Raw genomic sequence first — 17,948 nt, 5'->3', positions numbered from 1 at the left:
AAACGCCGACGCTTGACGCCGAGCCTTGCCGGAAGCTCTGCTGCACCATGGAAACAAGACTGCAGTAAATAAAATGGCTACACCATGTGGATAAACATCTGCCGAATGTGCACGGATAATTTTGTCATATTGTATATTTTACCTTCTAAATCACCAAAAAATGCCAATCTGCTGCAGTTGGAGGTCCTTCTCATTTTCTAACTTGACCAAAGCGTCACAAGTCACGGATTATATATTAATGGAATAATCTTCAAAAATGGACCTAAAATCCGCTGTATTTTTCTAAATCGCGATTTTCGGCAAGTTCACTTTTTACGACTTTTAACCATTTTTGGTCCGCCATAGCGTCTAAATGAAGCATCACTGAGGTAAGTTTTTAAGTCAAACGTTTAGATATGGCCAAAATCTAGATAGTGTTTTTTCATTTTTTAAAATTAGGGCCTAGAACTTTTTTTATCACCCAAGATTCAAAAATTTGAACACGGGTCACACGTTTTTACTGATTTTTGCCTATATTTTAAAAACTAAGCAAAATTTCAAAAAAATAAAAAAACGCTTTCTAGATTTATTTGTCTAAATTAATAAAATTCATGTTTTACAGTTTTTGATTTTCAAATAATTTTTTTATGGCGGACCAAAAATTTTTGGTCAAAAAAGCCGTTTTTTGGGATTTTCTCGAAAATTGTACTTTTTGACCCAAAACTGACATTTTAAATGGATTTATGAGCTCATTTCCGTTCAAAAAATGTATACTTTTATATACTTTACATAAATAGTTTTCGAGTTATGAGGTGAATAATAATGAATAATTAGTGATCCTGTGTGCCTCCTTAAGGGGGTACTACACCCCTGGCCAATTTTGTGCCTATTTTTGCATTTTTCTCAAAATTTATAGCGCATTGGTGACAAGTAAGATATGTATATTATAGGGGCAAGGACTACAACTACTGCACTGAAAATTCAGCAACTCAAGGCAAGTAGTTATTGATTTATTGATCAAATATTGGTTTTCCCTCATTTTTGACTGTAACTCCACAATTGTTGTCTGTGCTGAAATAAAAGTTACAGTGCAGTAGTTGTAGTCCTTGCCCTACAATATACATATCTTACTTGTCACCAATGCGCTTATAATTTTTGAGAAAAATGCAAAAATAGGCACAAAATTGGGCAGGGGTGTAGTACCTCTTAAAGCAAATCTAAACAACAGACTGTTGTAGCAGGCCTGTATGTAAGAATTATTTTTTGGGGTACACAGAAAAAGCTTTTTTGAATGAAAAGTGTGCTACCGAAATTTTGATAATTCTGAAATATGGGCAATAAAATGTTGTAGAAGTTGTAATGAAATACAAATGATGTAAATGCATAAATTAGTCAAATTAATGATACCTGTGAAAAATGCTTCTGCGCAAACTTTTCTTCTTTCGTACTCGGCATTATTTACGGAGTATTAACTTTCCGGGATTAACTTGCGCAAAGCTTCAAATTGAGTTTGTTTTACAGTTTCATGTTACCATGATCAAATAATCAGCCATAAAGTACATCTAAATTTAGACCTCATGACCATGCGCTAGCAACTGGTCATTTGCATCACATACTGTCATGTGTCATAAGGCTGCCTTGTGTGATTTTTATTATCATTGTTGTATTTTATTGTTATTTTATATTTCTGCATGCTTCTTTTATGAATGGACATGAGATTAGAATAAAAATAAAAAATAAAATAAATTTTGGATTTATAAAGCGCCTTTCTCCAGATCTGAGAGGACTCAAAGCGCTGTAATTTCGCTGCAATGATGAATCATCACAATCAGATCGCATCAACTAGGTTGCTGCCGAACGGCGCACACGCACACCTATCCGCATTTAGATTGTAACATCCACCAATTATTGTGCAGCTCCCCAAATTCCATTGGGTGAAGGAAGTTTTTGATAACCAAACAACTCGAGAGCGAGCATGGAATCGGGATAAACCAAGTGCACATGAGTCCTTGGGCCGCGCCGGGGCTTGAACCCGGGACCTCAGTGGTGCAAAGCGAGGGAACTACCGCTGCGCTAACCTTAAAATTAATATATAAAGTTAATTTTACAGTGTATGATTCTCATCACAATTGGATGACGATCATAATTCAGTCCAACCTCCCTTATAGTTACGGACCTCTTTTAAACGGATCTCTCTATTATCCGGATATGTGATCTTCATAGCAAAGGATGTTTTAATGCCTTGAGAGCATGCACTGAAGCATTTAGAAGGCCATTACTATGTGGCACTCAAATACCACCTTTCAGTGTTATTACCCCATTTTGAGTAGCCTTTGCTGTCCCAATGTTAGCAATTCAGACATTCAATACAGAATTACATATAATTCACTTATCCTGATTTTTCACTTATCCAGCCAATGCTTGATGCCATCATGGCCAGATAAGAGAGGTTGGACTGTAACTCAAGTCAAATTACTCAAGGCAGCCTTTTGAGATAGGACAGTATAAAGTGATGGGACAACTAATTATGCTGAAGGATAACAAATTCACCACACAATAGCTGAAACAATGTATTTGAATGGTGACATAATTTGAAATTAAATACGGGTTTGATGAATATGTTATTGGTTGTGGTGTGTGCTGTGTAAACAGGAATTTGCTAGAATAGAAGACTAATAGATAGATGGTTGTATAACAACAGTTGTTTGATCAGGATGATAATCATGGATAGAAAGTAAAATGCCTGGTAAAATGCCCGGTAAAATGGCAGTACTAATGATGTGTATATAATAGATGTTATCTGTCAAGGTGACCGGTATAATTCTGGTATACCATGCGCACCCTGCATTTTAGGGTTAGGATTGTGGTTAAGATAAGAATTATGGTTGGGGTTATAATTAGGGTGGGTTAGGATTAGGGTTATAATTGGGATGGGTTAGGGTTATAATTAGGGTTAGGATTAGGGTGGGTTAGGATTAGGGTTAGGGTTATAATTATGGGTCAGGGTTAGGGTCAGGGTTAGGGTTATACTTATGCATGAGGGTATTCCAGAATAGCTAATAAGGTGGTTCACAAGTCCTAAGTCCCCCATAGACTTTAAAATATAAAGTAGAAAAGTCTGTTACAAAAGTAAAAAAATTATAAGAAATGGTGGTAGCTTATTTTGTTTTATACAACTTGTCACACATTGCTGCGTTTGGTCACAATGGCACATTACGTAAGAAAAGATGCAGTTTTGAAAGTTGAAAGCACTTTGAACCATTCCGAATATCACAAAGCATGCAGAAATATGTAATGTACAGTAGGTATTGTTTGAGAGTTGAATGGACCAAAGTGCAACTTTTTCAACACTGCATCTTTTCTTAAATGAGTCATTGCTACCGAATGCAATGATGTGTGACATTTTAAATTGTATCAAACAAAATGTTATAATTTTTTAATTGTGTAAATAATTACTCCCGAGTTATTCTAAAAAGTCTTAGGGGAACTAGAACTTGTGAACAAGTTAAATATGATAAATACATGTCGATACATGGGTCAATTCTGTGGCCTCTAAATTCATAGTACATTTGGGAAACATTTGAAATGTCAACAAGGAAAAAAGCAGTAAATGGTCATTCTGTATATTGTATGAACAAGCCGGGGGGAAAAGTGATTTGGGGGGAGGCCAAAATCACAAAATTTTGCACAAAATTGCTGCAAAAAGTGGAAATTTGGGTTTTTTTACTGGGGGGGGGGGGCAAGAATTCTGACTGCATGTATTTCTTTGTGAAATTATAAAACACAAAGCAACTATAAATAACCCAAATTGGTACATTTGTAGATCAATGGACACAAGTCAAACTGTCAATAAATGAGTAGTTAGTAAATGCAATTCTCTACTTGCACGGTTCCGCCATTATGCACTATGTGCGGGGAGAGCCTCGAACTGGCAGGATACATGAAAGGAAGAATTATGTAACCTTACACAGAATGTTATATGACTAGTTCAATTCCCATTCATGTATGCTGCCAGTTCGAGGTTCTCCCCGCACATAGTGCATAATGGCGGAACCGTGCAAGTAGCGAATATGCTGAACTGCAAATTTGTTTGTTTGTGTGATAAATGTGCCATCCGATTGTCAATTAGTTTTGTATGTAAATGACCCGGACCCAGTTCTGTGCTTGGCATTTTGAATAGCATGATGCTGTCACTGGGAAGGTAAAAGTGGAAATCTGTCGTTATCTTGAAGAGGAGATTCAATATTAATACCACTGACTCCACATCAGAAGTTGTTTGCTCCTGAAATAATTGTAAATGACTCAAGATGACTCATGGGGGTTTACATTATCAGTCTCTTCCACATATTAACAGGTATTAGTCAACCTTTATATCCTGTTCATACCATAACAGTAGGGAGACAGTAACAGAGTTGTGTGCTAATTTTAGACTATACCATCAGGGGTTTGAATGAGGGGGTGTTCTGTCAAGAGTGAATAATGTGGGGGTGGGATTGATAAAGTTATTATTGTTCTATCTGCAGTCAGGGCCATGCATTCATTTCAATAATGTGTTTTGATTAAGCAAAGGCATGCTGTTGGAAGAATGTTATTGACAGATTCAAGTGGCAATTCAAATATTCACAAGGAAATAATTTTGTTTAGTGGTGACAAAAAGAGGTAAGGAATGTTGAATGCCAGCAAACTGTATTACATAAGTCATACATGTAGCTAATTATTAATGATGGTTTTTAATTATTTGAATGTCATCATTGCTATTAGTGGCAAACAGTTAGTACTCTAACATTGGAATTAGGTAGCTAATTTGTGAATGAAGTCTTTCAGTTGAATTAATGGAAGGATTCTTTTAACATCAATTGATTTTAACAATCACTGGTAAAATTTCACACTTCTGTCTTTCTCTTCGATCTCCTGTAACAAATTATTGCCAATATATTAAACATGGGCACTGGTTATATTGAATTTTGTCACATCGCAGTATCAAAGCATTATTGATTGATACATAATAATTATTATGTTTTTTGACAATTACAGGATTTAGGGCAATTTCCTGCAATGAAGTTTCCTTTGTAAAACAGACTTGGTCAATTTGACACAAATTGCTAAATAACAAAAAATGAATTTTTTTCTCTTTATTCTGGCGGATAATGTATTAAAACCATACAAAGCTCATTATATATATTATTACCTAAATTAATAACTTATACTAAGTTATTAATTTTATTTTGATCCATTCAGAATTTCAGAGAAACATAAATTAACAGTAAAACCAAAAATACAAACTTTGACAGTTCACCTGCATAAATTACCAAATCTACGCTCATTCACTTCCGCTAAAATCGCCTCAAGCCGTCTTAATATAAAATGAATCATTATCAATAACCTCAGGGGGCTGTTTTTCCCAGTAACAAACCTGGATAAATTATATCTACGCTTCCATACATAAATTGACCACGCACGTGTACATTGTATAGCCATGTAATCACCACTCTTAAGCTGCAGTATGGTCAGATGCACTCATTACAAGGAGCTCAAAGTCAATATTTTCACCCCTCTGGCCAAGAATGGTTGCATCCTAGATCTTTCTTTTGAGAAGATGGCACCCTGCGAGTCGTACAGTGTCATCTGCTTAAGCTGGATGCAAAATACATTCTTAAATGAACATTGCTGATCTCTAAGGCATGTTAGCTTGCTGATGGACCATATAGCTTATGGATTAATACTACCTATTGTTTTGGATGATATATTTTGGATAAGTACGATTTGCAGATGATAATGTTGATTGATATTTAGCTTGAGGGACACAAGGTAAGGGAGTTGCCCTGTTAATCTGTTGCGTGTGGATGTGTGGCGTGATGGTGCAGCATGGATGGTTTTTATGGTGTAAGCATGGGTGATATATGATTAACACAGACACGGTGGAGTTAAAATCACAACTGATATATTGTGATCATTTGTTAGCTTCAGATATGTTTTAAAATATATATTTTATAACCATTACATAGTAAATCTACATAGCTATGCAAAGGATAGTTAAATACTTATTGAGTAGTATTAACAGGTCAAATTTAATTAAGAGAGTGGCAAATGGCTATTAATTTTGTGTTAGTGAACACTTACTCATTCTAAATTGTCTGTGACATGCTTAATTACAGCTTTTGTAAATGCCACAGTTGATTGGAAGTAACAGTGTACTGGTAATAAACTAATAAATCTGAAAAACAATTTGTATGCTATGCTATGAGTCTTCTCATCTGAAAAGTGTCCAACATGCTCAATTATGTGGTTTTTATTTTGCACCACATCCCAAATTGAGTTGAAATTAGAATTCACCTTTATGCATTTCCTACAGGAAATTATTGTTTAATCATTATTTAATTTTTTTAAATCTGGGTTAATTATTCTCTTCATTTTTCTATGCTGTGAGGATGTGAATTTCTCATGAGCTGCAAGAACTTAACAAGTCAAAATTATTTGATAACTATAACTCAATAATTTTGGTGCGGGGGCTGGAATACCTTTCTGCCCCTAAAAAATTGTGATAAAATAGAGGAAAATGGGTGTTTGTGACATATTTTGCCAAATTTTCTGACTCCAGGATGGCCCACCAAAAATTCTTCCAAGTTTCAGCTCCCCCCAATGTTGAAAATCTTCCTAAGCCAATGTTATTGGTAATGAGATTGCAACCATGTGAGTTTTCATATTATTATTACTCCTCCAGGATTGAAAATATGCCCCAATGATTTGGATCACAATCATTTACACCTATTTGTATGTTTGTATATTATTATTACTCCAGGATTGAAAACATGCCCTATCATTTGTAAACACTAAAATGCACACATTGTACTTTTCCATTTCTTGCTCATAGATCTTTGTATGTTTTTCTTGATATTTGAAAGTTTGTTGTGTGATTAATACCGGGGATTAAACTGACGCGAGTATAGTCCCACCTTCGAGTAAAGTCCCACCCCCAAATTTTCGAAAAATTTCAGAAATTAAAAAAAAAAAAAAACATTTTTTTTTTTTTTTTGTAAGTTATTATTTTTTTATGACTTTGGAGTGTCCCAGGACCTAGACCTAAATGCTAGGATCATTCATGGTTGACCTAAAAAAATTTAAAAAAATCAAGATGTTTTTGTATTTTAATATGAAAATTGATACTTGGTATTCATGTCATAATCTATTAATGATTTCAAAATGCATTCAAATTCAATGCATTTTGAAATCATTAATAGACTATGACATGAATACAAATTATCAATTTTCATATTAAAATACAAAATATCTTGAAATTTTTTTTTTTTTTTTTTTTTTTTTTTTTTTTATTTTTTTTTTTTTTTTTTTTTTTTTTTTTTTTTCTATATTTTTAAAATTATAAAAATAAAAAAAAAAAAATTAAAAAAATATTTTTTTTTTTTTTTTTTTTTGAAATTGAGTATAGTCCCACCCCAATTTTGAAAATTGTTCACCCAAAAACGGAGTGTGATTATACTCGCGTCAGTACGGTAATATAATTATGCTCCTGGTTATATTTAACATAGATCTGCAACTACATTTATTATAGGCCTAAGCTATATAATATTAACTAATTATATCAATTAAAGAAAGAGACTAGATTCAATAGAATTGAATATGTATATTCTCCCTCAGTAAATACATCAAGCATCAATTTCTCTATCTGTCTGTGTTTGCATTATAAATGTGCATTTTTGTAAATATTTAATATTTAAATTAGAATGGTTATGCACCTGTTTGATTACCAAATACAATCATGATTGTGAATGTATGTGTCATCATTTGAAGGATTTGTGCATTCTATGATATAAACACAGCCAAAAAAGAAAGTCTCCAGTAGTTCCATCCCCATTTAATCAGAGTCTGATGAGTTTATGGCAAAATAATTTATATAATAGTTTTCAATGTACTTTCCTTCAAGCGTTGATACCAAATTTGATATAAAAAGTTTAATCATCATGAGCATAGGAGCCATTGTTTGTAAATTTGTGCAATTTTAAAAATGACAAATTACGAATTGACCACATAACATCCAATGCATGGTATCAGCTTATTATGTGGCCTGAAGCAACCCGTACAGGAATCATTGCACACTTGCCTGCGCACAATTGAAAGAGCGGGGTATTTGATTTGCATTTTGACATGCATGGGTAAACCTTTAACCTGCCGGCCTATTCAGGCGACGTAATTCTTGGCATTCACGCTAGCTCTGCTAGTGATACAATTCCCTATGTCATTTTTAAAATTGCGCGAATTTCCAAACAACGGTTTCTATGCTCACGATGATTAAACTTTTGATATCAAATTTGGTATCAAACTTTGAAGGAAAGTGTATAGAAAACTATTATATAAATTATTTTGCCATAAACTAATCAGACTCTGATTAAATGGGGATGGAACTACTGGAGACTTTCTTTTTTGGCTGTGTTTATGAGTTGTAATATCATAATTTGTAGAGAGGTTTTAAATGGAAATATATGAACTGTACGACTTCATATCACTCTGTTTAAAGGCATGTATAAAGGTTTGCCACCCTGTTTGTTTTTGTTTTGTTTGTTTGTTTGCCTATCCGGCAAACACAAAATGTTTTAAAGAAAATGTTCAAATGATAGGTTATATAAGGGGTGTAAAAAACATTTTAATAACATTCAAAAACATTTTTGATAACTTCCTGCAAAAATTCTAACAAAATGTGATTTTTAAATATATATTTGAATAAAGTATATAAAATATTTTTTGAAAAAATGTTTTCAAGGGACAATTTCTTTTTTAATTTTACTTTGTTTTTTGTTTTTTTTACTTATATTCCTACATCTAAATAACAAAATCCTGAAATAGTAACAATATAGGTCAATCTTTGTCACCAAAAGACTTACTAGCAACTTATATTGATCTAAAAACAAGTATGATTTTTGTTGTTTGTTTTATCAAGCCTTTCAGAATTGAGAGGTAAATTTCTGAAATGCTCATTTGTTTTCTTTGAATAAGCATTCCCTGTTAGTAAGGTTCAAATTAAATGAAAGACCTTATAGTTATTTTCTGCAGGGGCAGGGGGACTGCAGAACTTACAAACTGACTATTGCTATTTTGCTGCTGCTGCTGTATTAATTCATTGTCCAGTTACATTTTTATTAAAAACATTTTTAAAATGTTGATATGAACTAGCAACTTTCTAGGATGATTTTCTGTTGCAATCTTTTGACTTGTTCTAGTTATAGAGGCCGTCAGCCTTTCGCCATCTTGTGGGTACAAATGATCTGTGTGTTCTTGCGTCGGACACTACGCGCAGGGCGCAGCTTGCCACGCAGCTGTTATCGCGCCTCAACGCGGTGATTTTGCTGTTCACGCATGGAGATCGAACGTCCATCACAGCGTGTACCCACAAGATGGCGGCATATGACGTCACGTTGACGGCCTCTATTGTATGACTGATTCTATTCCTGTAATTTTCATATCTTTCCAGAATAAAAACCTACTTCAAAATTGTATAGACCAGAAGTCATGTGACAACAACATCACCAAGGATACCAAAACCATGGCGGCGTCACCTGAATTGAGCCGCCACCTACCCTGATGCAGGCTCCATTTCATGTGGAGGAAGACTCGGAAGCATCATGTGGATTCAGCCGGGATTTTACCGATACTGGGACTATAAAACGTGCTAAACCAAAGAGTAAGCACAAAGATGAAATTGGTGTTACAGCCGATGGACATACTAGCGGTGTGTCATCGGCGCCTTCATCACGGACAAGTACTTTGAAGGCTGACCAGAGATCAAAGAGTCCTCATAAGCGCAGTCCACGATCACCTAAGTCTCCATCATGGCGCAAAAAGGACAGTACTGTACCAACTGTGAAAGCAGAAACTATAAAAGTGATGGATATGTTTTTGAAGAGAAGGAGCATGAGCTTAAATGATGCTGTACTGCAAGAGGAATTCTTTTTACAAGAACGAAAACGCAAGGATAAGGATCTCAAGGCACCTCGTAATAAAACCATATCAGTGTTTTCTACCATAAGTACGGATTCCACTGAATATCCAAGAAGTAGCGGAGATTTTGGAGATAGAGTGCAGATTACCAGAAGAGGCGCTGCTCCAATCGCCGGTGCGGAAGATGTCACCGTGGAGCGGACTACGAGGATGATACTTTAAAGCGTAAAGATGGTAAACCAACGGAAGATGGAGATGAAGAAAGTACTCTCAAAAGGACGGTTAAGGGGAGTTTACGTCAAGCATTACGCCATCCTGTTGATCAGGAAGGCGGTAGGCGAGCAAGGGAACAATCATCAGCTGATGATGAGGCATCTTCTCCTGAGCAAGAGCGAGGACGGGAGATCTCACGGTCAGCTCCATCGACTTTACGCATGCAAGTTGGGCCACCGACTAAAGCAGATATTGATAGACTTAAGAAACATGGCAGTGCTGGTAATGGTGTGGCACTGCATGCGTATCCACATCATCATCATCATCACGCTCATCAAAAAGTTGTCGTAAGACGCGAATCTTCCAAGAAAAGGGATCAGCCAAAACGTAGGAAAAGTCTCCTTGATAAAGCTCGGCAGAGGTTTGGCTCTCCGAGTACTCATCGTAAACCAACTCAGGACGATAGCAAAGATGACGATAGTCGTTCAGATAAATCTGAAGTACATAAAGAAATGAAAAAGACTGGCTTTGCAGCAAGACTACGTAGGACTTTCGGTCGGCGCGATTCTAAAAAGGGATCTCGCGATTCCGACTACATGGCGAATCGGACACCTCGGCAAGTGTTAGTGTGAGCGCTCTTCCAATACCTAGGGACCATCACAAACAGAAAAGATGGCCGTCTTTTCAATTCAAAAGAAAGCCTAGGAAAAGTGTCTCCACACCAACGGATGATAGTCTAGCTGGTGCTACGCCATCGGACACGGCTTCCATGACAGACTGGCCTTGTTTCAGTGATCGCGATCCAAATCTATCGCTGACGGAAGCAGAGCGTCAAAAATTACTTACAGAAATTCATAGGGGTGTCCATCTACGAAGTCCTGCTTCAGCTGGTAGTGATACGCAGCTCAGCAGCAGTGTGCAGACCGTTGAGAAAAAGCAGGTTGTGACAAAGACAATGTCAGCGGGAGCTGTACCTAAAAGCGCCCGATAGGTTGTCGGGTTCTAGAACAAGCTCACAGGAGTCTAATCTATCCTCCATTAGCTCAGAATCAGGGCGTCATCAGAGACCGCAGAGTTTGAATCTGAGAGCTAGAAGAGCAGAGAGAGCACGACGTGCTGGTTTAAATGGTAAGTGTCTTGAGATCACATCACTTTATCATCACTTTAGTATCAAATGTTACTTTGAATAATTCACAGAGAAAGAGAAGGAAGAAGAGAGAAAGAGATAGAGTGAGGGAGGGAATGAGAAAGATAGCGGAGGGATATAAAATGAGAGAAGGAGGGAGAGATATAGGGAGGGAGGGAGTGAGAGAGATAAAGGGAGTGATGCCCCTGTCAGACTTATAATGTTGCTTGCGGCAAGCGGCTTGGCAGGACGAGACAAATTGACCATACAGGGAAGTGCGCAAACATGGGTAGCATTTTTGGCCTTTTGGTGTATCAATGACTCCTTCTTGTTAGTTAATTTTGGTATATGGATGGGCCCTTTTTTCAAAAGTTTCTTAATTTTTTTGGAAAATAGCCCAATTTGTCCTCAATCTTGCCAAAATTTGGGGGAATATTTGTGAAAACTTAAAACAATTTGGGTTAAATTTGTCCGAAATAAATAAACTTGGCAGTATCACCTTGAATTGAAATGTTTTGATAAAAGATGCATAATTTATGAATTGCTGTGTTTGAAGATGAATACTTACAATATCAGTACGTCATATATTTGTAAGTAATGTGCATGGGTAGATAGATATGAATGACATTGGGTAGAATATTAGAATTATCTGGATAATTGGAACAAAATTTTCATTTTTCCTTGGTTTTTTTAGGAAATGAGCCATCTTAAAAACGGAGAGGGGAAATCCAGAATGTTAAAAAAGCTTGGGAAAAAAAAACCCTGAGAAAACTTGGTGAAGGGTATTACTTGTATTAATATCAGCAATGACCCCTTTTTAAAGGACCTTGTCACCCAATGGCTCCCAAATTTGCAGTCAATGATTAGTTTCCAATCATCTATCGTCCAAGCATGCCAATGGCTACTACTTTTGCAGCAATATTATCACATTTTGATACATTTGTGGAATCGCTGCAAAATGTCTGAAAAAACACTGAAAATAACACCATTCACAATCTGTCCCCTAATGACCCTCCTTATTTTGCAGACCTGCACTTAACCCCCTTTCCCCAAAAAGTCTTAATTCCTTCTTATTTCATGTTCTAGTCGCAGTATTCTTTGATGAGTGATCCCTTCCCCCTTGACTTTGACACTTTGAAATTTACACAGACATGTGACACACCCCACCCCCACCCCACACACAAATTGCTCCCCTGCCTTGGGGAAAAAACCCTGAGAAAACTTGGTGAAGGGCCTTACTTGTAATAATATCAGTAGGCTCCTTTTGGGGGATGAATATCTCACACAATGACCCCTTTTTAAAGGACCTTGTCACCCAATGGTTCCCAAATTTGCAGTCAATGATTAGTTTCCAATCATCTATCGCCCAAGCATGCCAATGGCTACTACTTTTGCAGCAATATTACCACATTTTGATACATTGTGGAATCGCTGCAAAATGTCTGAAAAAGCACTGAAAATAACACCATTCACATTCTGTCCCCTAATGACCCTACTCATTTTGCAGACCTGCACTTAAAGTGAAAACTCCACTTTTGGTTCAAGTTCTTTGGGGAACTAGTCAAGGTTTAAATGTATCCATTTAAATTCTGTTCTGTCTGTCATCAAAGTAACAGGTGTATTGTCAGTTCTTCTGTGGAGAACTGGGCAAGCGGGGCTTCATGTTTAACACCCTTTCCCCAAAAAGTCTAATTCCTTCTTATTTCATGTTCCAGTCGCAGTATTCTTTGATGAGTGATCCCTTCCCCTTGACTTTGACACTTTGAAATTTACACACACATGTGACACACCCCACCCCACACACAAATTGCTCCCCTGCCTTAAAAAACAAAACAAAAGATGGACATTTGGGGGGAAGAAGATAGTAGTCATAAATTTTTTTGTTGTTGTGAGCCACCTTAATGAAGATATAATTATGTGTACGTGTGAAAAGAGCACAAGAAGTATTAAGATGCTCGAGGCTTGCAGCTGTGAATTAGAAGCTTTGTGCAAATGGTCTATGCATTGTGTGTATGTCACTTGCACTGAATATTATATAATGAATGTAATTATTTCATCAATAAGTCCATATTAATGCTCTGCGTGCTATTCATGTGCTTCAACAAGAAAAGTTCAAGTTTTGAAATATTTTCTCAAAATATCAAGAGCTATCTTAAGAACTACTGAACCAATACTAGGCTTGTTTGTACTCATTTTAATGCAATTTTCATGTTGATTCCAAATATGGTCAGGAAAATTTACATTTCTGAAATTTTTTAATTTTTAAGAAATTTTTGAAACATGTCGTCTGCAGTCGACACCCGCGTGAAGAGAGTTAAAAACTGAAGTAATCATATGGTAATTATGTTGTGATACATCAAAATGAATATTATCTCTTCAAAGCCAAATCATGTGTTGAATAAAAATTACCTTGAAATGAAGCCTATTCTGGGATTCTGAGGTGCGTAAACAAAATATTTTGCCATATTGAGCATCATCATTTTGTTTGAGAAGAATAGGAACTTGTTTTAAATCGCCTTCGCTTTAAATATAGAATAGGCTTGTAATAAAAAATCTTGTAATGATACCATAGTGTCACTATATTTCAGTCATTTTAAGGATTCTGATACCTGTATGATCTAAGGTAGCCACTACAGTATTACTCTCATCGCTTGCGCTATTCGAGGGGTGTTCCGGTTTTTCAAACGGGGCTAGTTCTAGGATGAGCATAAGAAATCATTATTGACAAACAATGTTTCATAAAGTTATTGCTGCTGAGCTCTAGATACCTTTGATTTGTGATTTTAACTGTACTTATTCTGTGAACTTCCAGAAATGCTCCACATTGACAGGACAACTCCGGGTCATGTCCGGCGAGACACCAATACCGGGGAACCCCTTATGCCACCACCTGCAAACTCAGATGATGTCTTGACAAACGGGGCTCCGGATAACGTCAGCGAAGGAACAAGTGAATTATGGGAAACTAGCGGAGGTCAGAATGTGTTTGCTATGGCATTAGGTATTGCATGATTGTTCTTTGTTTGCTTCTGTACTTTAGCTCTTTGGTTGCTTTGTAATGTGATAGGGTTTCCAGAAGGACAGAGGGGTGCATTATCAAGTTAAAAGTTCCCCCCTAATAATTTTTAAATCGAAAACTAATTTATGAAACCTAAAAGTGTAAAAAGGTATGTGTAGCTTTATTTGTTTTACACATATGGACCAATTTATAGCGTCACAGTCACAATGGTTCATTATGTGAAAAAGAGACTGATTAAAAAGTTGCATCTGAGTCCATAGGAGTCAACTCTCAAACAATACAGTAGGCCAGGCCTATTCATGTGTTTGTTGTAATGTTAAGGAAATCCTGACTGCTATCATAATGGACTTGGTGCAACTTTTAAAAGAGCCTATTTGTTACATAATGAACCATTGTGACTGAACGCAGTGATATGTGATGCTATATTGGTACAGATGTGTGAAACAAATAAGGCTACACATACCTTTTTACATTTTTACATTTCGTAATAAATCTCCGCTATCCCCATGGTTCATCTGGTAATGGCGGGGCAGATGATCCATGATAAAAGACCTTGTTACAGTCAGTTCCGATCAGAGTAACCCCGATTGTCGGCTACACTTGCCTGTGCTGTAAAAATACCCCAACCAGCTATCTATAGCGACCCCATTCACCAGGTCACTTGTGCCTGGCCGAAGTTTCATCAGCATTATCTCCTAGATTTCAGCTGACTCAAATGGAGCCGCCAATTCAGGTAACCCCATTTGAAATTCACACTCCCTGTGTAGAAGATTAAAATCATGTCTTCCGTAGGGGGTGTATGAATTTCAACTGGGATAGCCCAGTCATTTGCGGTCATTAACAAAAAGGTATAATGGGCTGTTCCATTTAAAAACCACACTACACTGTGGAAGAAGGAGTATGAATTTCGATTAGAATGGAAAATTAGGTAACTTCCATTTGAAATACTCACTCCAGTTGTGCAAGATACAGGCAAAGGCATGATACAGGAGGAGTATAGGTTTCAAAATGATTAACCCTGACCAATTACATTTGAAAAACATACTCCCTTTGTGGAAAATATTTCCAAAATGTTCCACAGGGGTAGTGTGGATTTCAACTGGAATCACCCAATATAATAAAAGTAACACATTTGCAGTCATTTTCATTCATACTAAGTATCCATTAAATTAGACATGTTGCCAGTCTTGTTGTTGATATTCATCCGGCGATGTCGATCAGTAATACACAAAATACATCTAGACCCGCATCAAAATTCAAATTGAACCGCAAATTGGAGCTGACATTTAACAAGTGCATTATACTTATGAGTCCATTCAAAATGATTTTTTTGCCACAACTGAAGCTTTTTACCACTTAAAAGTAGTCCCATGCGGGCATTCCTTTTATATGAAAATGCATTATATGGCTGAGAATGATTTGTTTTACCTTTTTACAGATTTTTTCTTGACTCTTGTACATTTTCCAATATTGCTATAAATAACCAGTATTGTATTCTTTGTGTCGTTTAGTATCAAGTATAGTGCTTTTAATCTAAGCAGGGAGTGTGAGTAATGATGTGTATAAAAGACTGGCATTGTAACTTCTTTCGTCTCTTAAGGAATTGGATAGCAACGTTTCCACAGTGTTTTCAGACATATCAAATTGCATTCTGAATATGAAGAATGTCCTTTTGATATCAAATCATTTTGATTTTTTTTTAAATTGGTGGTATAAATTTACAAATTTAATAGCAAATTATTAAAAATTTATATATTTTTATATTTAATAGTTCTCAAAGTAAACTTTGTAAATCTAATGATATGTACGTATAGTATCTGTAGCTGGGAGGACAAGCCGGCCATCATGTAAAAAATTTGACTTTTCGTATTGAAGATAAAACTTTTTTTTTTCCCAAAAAGACCTACATTTTTTTAGCTGTTAAATATCAAAAATATCAAAAATATCAATTTGTAATAATTTGCCAAAAAATTTGTATTACATTGCGGATTTCAAAAAAATTGATATCAAAAGGACATTCCTCGTATTGAGAATGCAATTTGATACTGTTGCAACGTTCATACCAAAGCCCTTAAAGGCCCATATAAAATTAACAGATGTGGAAATAGGAGTATAAACTGACCAATAGATCCAGTTGTAGTCCTACTAATTCATGGCATATTGGATGGCATAGGGAAAGTTAGCCCATATTAGCAAGACTATCCTTGCCTTCAAGGTGAAACAAACCTACTCATGTTACCCTCTGGCCATGGGCTGGCCTGGTGTCAGATCTTACCCAGGGAAAGATGACATTCCAATATCGGCCTTTAAGCATTTTTTTCAGTGTTCTGAAATAATAGTTTATAGGGTTTTCAGTGGTCATTTAACTTGCAACACATTTTCAATAGAACGTGAGAAATTTGGAAAATTATAAAAAATGGAGATAATTTCTAAAATGTTAGGTTTGAAAAAAAAATTAGTGTGTTTGTTTCACCCTGCATGCATGTATGTACACATAAATTTGTGTGTTTGTGATTGTGTTCGTAAGCTCAATAATGTATACATATAAGATATTTTGTGGGTATGCGTATGTATTTCACATCTAAGATATCAGATATATGTGTATAATACTAGGTGTTAATGTATCAAGTTTTTTATATGGCATGGTACATGAAATCAGAAAGCAGTCTTAAAAACTGAACAGTACATGATGCTGCGTTGTATGTTGTGTCGCAAAAGACGATCGATATTGCATGGTTGATAATTTACCGGATAATTATGGTATATTTGTTTGCTGATGATTGTTAAAGCTATGCAGTGTGTAAGTGTTGAGATTGGAATTAGTTTATATATTGTGACTTATATTATCAGGGTTTTATTTTCAATTTATTTTATTTGAGGAAATTTTATGTAATATGAATGTTTAGTTGTGATATTGTAGCATATTGTGATGCCAAATATACTTTATTTTTATTTTTGAAATACTATCAGAAACAGTCATTTTCATATGCACACTTGTGACTTTGTGTAACACACACATAAGCACCCCATCCCTGCACAACCCCATTCCACCCCACACACATACCCCATCCCTTTCCATACAAACACAAGCAAATGCCATTATATGATTCTGCCTAAGTGTTAGCAATACATGGTCAATTTAGTTATGATAACATTATCTAATTACCACACCCCTACACACCCCCCACCACCCCACACACACCCCCACATACCCCACCCCTTTACATACAAACACAAGCAAATACCATTATGATTCTGTCTGAGTATTAGCTATACATGTACAATTTAGTTGTGATAACATTATCTAATTACCACACCCCTACACACCCATTCCACCCCCCACACACACACCCCCCAACCCTTCTATACAAACACAAGCAAATACCATTATATGATTCTGCCTCCTGAGTGTTAGCTATACATGGTCAATTTAGTTGTGATAACATTATCTAATTACCACCCTATACACCCCATTCCACCACCCCCACATACCCCCACCACCCCTTTACATACAAACACAAGCAAATACCATTATGATTCTGTCTGAGTATTAGCTATACATGGTAAATTTAGTTGTGATAACATTATCTAATTACCACACCCCATTCCACCACACACACCCCACCCCTTTACATACAAACACAAGAAAATACCATTATATGA

At 36.0% G+C, this 17,948-nt stretch overlaps 1 protein-coding gene across 1 annotated transcript in view; it reads left to right on the top strand.

Moving 5' to 3' along the window:
- Window positions 1–17,948, top strand: part of LOC140165791 (uncharacterized) — a 108,428-nt gene that overhangs the window by 76,184 nt on the left and 14,296 nt on the right. Inside the window, 5 exon segments of the mRNA XM_072189113.1 lie at window positions 9,461–10,113; window positions 10,215–10,755; window positions 10,758–11,054; window positions 11,122–11,268; window positions 14,079–14,267. Coding sequence (XP_072045214.1) covers window positions 9,571–10,113; window positions 10,215–10,755; window positions 10,758–11,054; window positions 11,122–11,268; window positions 14,079–14,267 — 1,717 coding nt within the window. The 5' untranslated portion in view covers window positions 9,461–9,570.

The sequence above is a fragment of the Amphiura filiformis genome, chromosome 12 (genome assembly GCF_039555335.1).
Source record: "Amphiura filiformis chromosome 12, Afil_fr2py, whole genome shotgun sequence".
NCBI lineage: Eukaryota > Metazoa > Echinodermata > Ophiuroidea > Amphilepidida > Amphiuridae > Amphiura > Amphiura filiformis.
The sequence above is the reverse complement of the archived record's forward strand: the minus strand, read 5'-3'. Positions and strand labels throughout refer to the sequence as shown.